General features: G+C 40.5%; 1 protein-coding gene across 1 annotated transcript; it reads left to right on the forward strand.

Moving 5' to 3' along the window:
* Nucleotides 1–2,168: 2,168 nt before the first annotated feature.
* Nucleotides 2,169–4,136, forward strand: ch25hl3 (cholesterol 25-hydroxylase like 3). The gene is made up of 2 exons (XM_079251981.1): nucleotides 2,169–2,693; nucleotides 3,155–4,136. Exons 1-2 carry the CDS (start codon nucleotides 2,263–2,265, stop codon nucleotides 3,528–3,530), a joined length of 807 nt encoding a protein of 268 aa, XP_079108107.1. The 5' UTR covers nucleotides 2,169–2,262; the 3' UTR covers nucleotides 3,531–4,136.
* The last annotated feature ends 1,864 nt before the right edge of the window (nucleotides 4,137–6,000 follow it).

Consider the following 6,000-nt stretch of genomic DNA (forward strand, 5'->3'; position numbering starts at 1 on the left):
GACTGAAGGTAATATACTCATCAGTTTCATGGAACTATGGAAAAACCCTTTCTGACCGGCCGAAGAGCCAGCCTGAGGTCAGTAATTACAATATTGGAGTTAAAGAAATCTTTCTAAGATGAGTCAATAGAAGAGCTGGGAAGTAGCTTCTTGACTGACATTCATCAGCTCTTGAGAAATAAGGAAAAAAAAGGCTCACTAACGAATGGGTTGCTAGAGATTGTATGCATAGGTATCACCAAACACTACCAGATTTCCCTAAATTTGGGGATGCTGTGTATGGATAAATAAAAACAAAATGCAATGGTTTGAAACTCCTATAGACCAAATTTTATTCTTTTAAAGCAAGCAGAATAATGGTCTGGCTGCTGCGTTCTGCTGCGCATGTCTGCTTTGCCAAGAGGTGATATAGTATATATACTGTAGATAATGATATCATTGATAATCTGAATTCTTTTTTTTTTATTTGCTTATTTTGAATAAGTGTTTGTATTACAGAGTTTGCATAGTATACTGCTGGACTTGTCTGGAAAGGATAGAAAAAGGATAGAAAGAGGACAGAAAAGGAAAGGAAGGTAAACGGAGAACAAGGAGGAGACAAACAAAAAAAAAAAAAAAACACCTCAAAGAAAAGAAATACCACAAAGAAAAAAACACAAGCCAACCATAGATTCTGGACCATTTGCTACATCTGTACTAAAACCTTTTTTTATACAGTCTATGACTAAAACCCAACAGGCCAACATGGTGCCTCCGCAGGAGGACAAAGTCAACAACTGTCAAATACACCAGAGGTAAATATAAACCATGTGGTTCAGCTAACACCAGAAACACACACAAAACTGGTAGTGAATAAACCTGCAGGACAACGAAGTGACGATCTCAGCGTGCAGAATATATGGAGTGAAGAGTGTTCAATGAAGAGTGATCGTGTCAATGACACACACACACACACACACACACAAAACATTAAAAATGATGTTGTAAAGCACTTCGGAATACAACTGTACAGAAAGTGCTAAATAAATAAAGTTTCATTTTAATTGATTTGATTTGATTGTGTCCTCCAGACTGAAGAGGAGCAGAAGCAGCCAGGTTAAGGATGCTCTCATGTACTAGTGTTTCACAGTCCTGACCTTTTAACAACTGAAGCATCTTAAGCATCATGACATGCAAAATTTTACAAAGACCAGACTGTTGAGAGGCTGAATCCTGCATCAGACGAGAACAGGACAGCATTACTCTACCGGATGTCCGACACTGGTCTCTTCCATTCCCAGATGTTTGCAGCATTATTTACAGATGTTTTACAGAGGTAACCGTCACATTTTTTAGATGTGTCTTTCCTGTCAAATTTAGGATGAACTGATGCATTTTATTTCTTCACTGTTTTGAATTCGATTAATTCATTTTATGCTTATTTGTCTGAAAATGGGGTTGTACATTTTCCTATATTATAACAATACCGAACATAAGGCTGGACAATACTACATCTGTATTTTATGGGACAGGAAGCATAAGGTTTGTCTTGACCTTAACAATTTGACCATCGTTTGTAAATCAGCATATCCAAATGCAGAGAGGAATGTCATTTAAAGAATCCATCTGATTTAAAGGAGAACAGAAAGAATGTCATTAAATACTAATCTGGTCATCCACAAATTACTCCATTTGTTTCATTTTGAAGGTTTCATATAAATTCTTGTTGCAGATTGATTAAAAGGCAGAATGAAGTTAGAAATGAAGGAAAGCTAAACTGAAATGATTTTTTAACCAGTGTGGTAACAATTTTAAGTGATTCAAGTTCCCTGGAACCTCCGGGTTCCAGAAAGTGACCTCCCTCTCATTTACATCATAAGAAGGTTGGTCTAAGCGTGGTGTGGATGAGCAATAGGTGGAGGACTCTAATGACAGCCTATATAACTGTCCTGCCTTTCCTTCCCTGAAATCCCCTGAGTTTCCAACCACCATCTTCACGCAGGTGGGCAGGTTTGCGTAAAACTGAAACGGGATTTACTTCCTCAGCGCATCGCTGACATTTTTTTCTTATCAACTTATGAAACCTACATATATGGGATCTGGGGCCCCTCCTACAACAGTGTGGAGAAGCTTTCTGTTCTTAAGCTGCATGACTCTCTTACCAGAGTGACTGGTACAGCAGTGGGAGAAAAAGAACAAGGAAAGTGTCTGAGGCGCGTGAGGCGATGAGAGCGGCTCATCTGAGAGGATGAACGTGAGGCTGGAGTAAAGGTGAGCGCCGTGATGGATGTACCCACCACGGAGTCCCATGCGCCGCTCCTCCAGGGTTTGTGGAAATGTGTGAGAACGGGACAAGAGGAGATACTGAGGTCTGTTTACCTGCCTGCGGCTTGCGCCCTCCTGACGCACATCCTGCTCTGCGCGCCCTTCTTTGCGCTGGACGCACTTGGGAACGTGTGTCAGCGTGTTCGGTCGTGGAGGATAGCAGCAGACTCGGGCCCCCCGCCGTCTCTCAGGCGATGGTTTGAATGTTTTTGCAGGGTTTTGTACAAATACACGACAGTCGTCCTCCCTGCCACGGCGCTGTTCCAGCTCCTACGGACACCCGAGTTGCCAGATCTGGCTCCTTCTTGTTGGAGACTCTTTGTTGAAGTTCTTGCTTGTTTCCTGCTATTTGATACACTCTTCTTTGTATGGCACTACAGCATGCACAGGTGAGAAACACATCTTTTGTTTCTATTGTTTTCAGCATGACTTGGATTTTCCTTAATTCTGCAGCTGCGTTCATTTTGAACTGGTAGACCTACAATAGATTTGTATTGTAAGTTTTTTTTTTGTTGTTTTTTGTTTTTTTTTTTATGAAAAAAATATCAGAGCTTAAGTTGACATATAATATTTGTGGCACATTTAAACCTTAAAGTAACCAAGGTCTTGATGCAATCAGTTATTTTCCCATGGAGTTTCCTTTCAGTCAGATCTTTTTCAGAAAGTGCTCTGAGAGATGTTCCAGAAAATCTTTATAAGTAAATGTAGGCTGTTTGCACAAGTTGCTCTAGAGGTGAAATTCTGTTGAGCCATCTACCATGAACTTAAATCTGTTCTGGAAATACTGTACTTTTCCTCCATCTTAACAGAATAAGTAGAGACAGCTGTGTTTGTGTGTGTCCCTCATCAGGATTCCCTGGCTGTACCGCAGCATCCATCAGATGCACCATCAGCACCACGTTCCCTTTGCGCTGGCAGCCCAAGACGCCAGCTCAGCTGAGCTGCTGTCTCTGCTGCTGCTGGCTCTGAGTAGCGCCTGGATACTCGGCTGCCACCCTCTCAGCGAAGTTCTTTTTCATCTCCTCAACAGCTGGCTGGCAGTAGAGGACCATTGTGGCTACAACTTTTCCTGGTCTCTGCACAGTCTGCTTCCCTGTCTGGGAGGAGCTCCTCACCACCAAGCCCATCACAGTGTGCCAAATACCAACTATGCCCCTTATTTCACCCACTGGGACCGCATCTTCGGCACATATCGTGCATCAGCCTTGAATTCACATCTAAGATGATAAGACTGTTGCATACATTTTAAAAATGATTGCTGCAACTGCACCAAAGCTGACAAAATACAGTGAAGGATACTTTCTGCTAAATCTGTTGCATGCACATCTGTGAAGAAGAAATCTGCAAGTGACATTTCAGGCAAATGTTCTGCGATATCAGGAAATTTTCAGGTCTTCTTTGCAAGAACTGGATTCTTTAGTCAAACAGTTTCATAAAGTCTCAAACTCACTGAACTGAGAACATAATATTTATAAGCCATAAGTGAAAGCCAGCATCGTTCCTCATATTAATTGAAAACAATGAAGAAATGTTTGTTCATGAAGTGGGTGTGGATTGGTTTCATGTGCTTTCAAAGCTAATAATGTAGCAGCTTTCTTTTCACCATGTGTGTAGTAGAAGGATTTATTTAAATGTGTGTGTACATTGCTTTGTTTTATCGCTGGGAGAAATTTGATACCACTGACAAGTTCGAGCTTTATGAATTACAGAGTGCATGCAGCTAACTTTGTCTAAATAGTGCCAAGATATTACTTAAGCAAAAATTCAGATTAATTTGTTTTGAAAAGCGATGACATCTGAGTGTCTTGTTCATGCATACTATAAATATTTGAGAAGAGTCATGTACACAAAGAGATACATGCATATAAGTATCCTCCTTGAATAAAATTCCTCTTCTAAGTTGCAATAGTTTGAATTGCTATGTATGTTCTTTTGTTTGTCTGATTTGACATGAGAAAATATCTGAGAGCAGGACAGGCTGAAATTTGTTGCCTGGCATGGAATTTGGTTTTCACTTTGGACTGTAGTCAGTCCCATGTTTACCTTGGGCCTCTCATTTGGCTCACTTACATAGTAAACTGGCTTCACGGGGGAGCACAATCAAAACCACATGTTTTTAAAGATGAGGCACTTTTCTGTTTGCATAGTTTTTGCCTCTTTGCTGAGGAGTTGTCATCATCAATCCCCAAAAGAATTCACCTGGGATTATACCATACATCATGTAGCTACCCTGTATTTATCACTTGTGTTCAGATTACCTTGAAGATAAATAGCAAACAGCTTTAAATTGTGCAAGCTTCCTGTAAATATCTGCCTTTTTATGTCAAATGAACCTTTATATTTAGTCTGGTGCCACCAATTGACTTCTGGGGTAAAGAAATCAGCCTGGATAAGAGACAAAGTTTCAGGCAAACTCTACTCTATTCTTGACCATTTTCAAAAGAAGGGTTTTGGGTTTTTTGTTTGTTTATTTGACAACACTGACCCGTGGATCTCTCAGGCATAAGATATAGCACAACACTCAAGGGCTAAACAAGTGTTGTTAGCAAAGAACTTGTCATGGGTTGGGTGCTGAGGTGTGGACCCAAATGCAGGCCAGAGAGGCAGGGATGCAGAATCTAGAGGATTTATTCTTGAGACGAGGGAACAGAGGAGACATGAAGAAGCACAGGGACTGACGGAGACTAACTCAAACACAATGAACCTGCTAAACACAACTGAACTGAGGGCTAGAGATACTGACAGAACTAAACAAGTGTAAAGAATGGACTAACAAGACCAGGTAATCTAACAAACAAGAACAAAGGTTACACAGGAAACAGGGAAGAACTACAAAATAAAACAGGAACCTGGAACACGGAAAACATCCCATCGTAACAGAACTAATATTAAACTGAGTCTTTCCTATTTTGTCTTACTGAGCACAGTCACTTTAAAAGTTCAGGTCTCTAATAACATGTTGATATTAATACAGTAGTACATTAATACAGGACTACAGTAGATTCCACTTGTTCTGCTGCATTGATGAACACAAAGTTCTCAGCTTAACATGATCGATTCTTCACCTCCCTGGGAGAGGTTTGAAAAATCTTATTTTGTCTCATTTTCAAGTGGCTGAAGCAACATTTCCCAACATGCTACTCTGTCAAGTGCAGAGCAATTCACAATATTTGTCAGGAAAATCTAGATTACATTTTTTTTCTCAACAGCCTTGGCAGCCGGTTACAAAGACACATTTGCTTCCATTTAGTTAGTTGGAACTACAAAAAATGCCAAAGACACAACAGATGAAAAGAGAAACAGGGTGAAATCAAGGGGCAAATCAGTCGGAGGGCATGGGTAGGGAAGGGGGTAGGGAAGGGGGGTGCCTACCTACTTTAGACACAAATATCTGCTTCAGCACTTCCTTTTTTGCCTCTGTTAAGATGCTTAATGATCTCCACCTCTTTTAGAGTTTCCAGTTAAAGCGCTGCATCCTTAACACGTCCAGTTTGGTGCTGCTGACACTATTTTTCAAATCTTTCCTGAAAACCTTTCATGTTGCCATGGTTCAAGCGTGCCCAGGAACAACATACATCACAGAAACCATCAGGCTGATTGTAGACATGCTTTTTTTTTCTCTGATAATCAGATCATGGAAATTCTTAAACTATCCCTTCTGACCAGATTGAATAATTATTCCAATTGAAGTCAATA

Source organism: Telmatherina bonti (assembly GCF_933228915.1).
Source record: "Telmatherina bonti genome assembly, chromosome: 13".
In the NCBI taxonomy this organism is placed as follows: Eukaryota; Metazoa; Chordata; class Actinopteri; order Atheriniformes; family Telmatherinidae; genus Telmatherina; species Telmatherina bonti.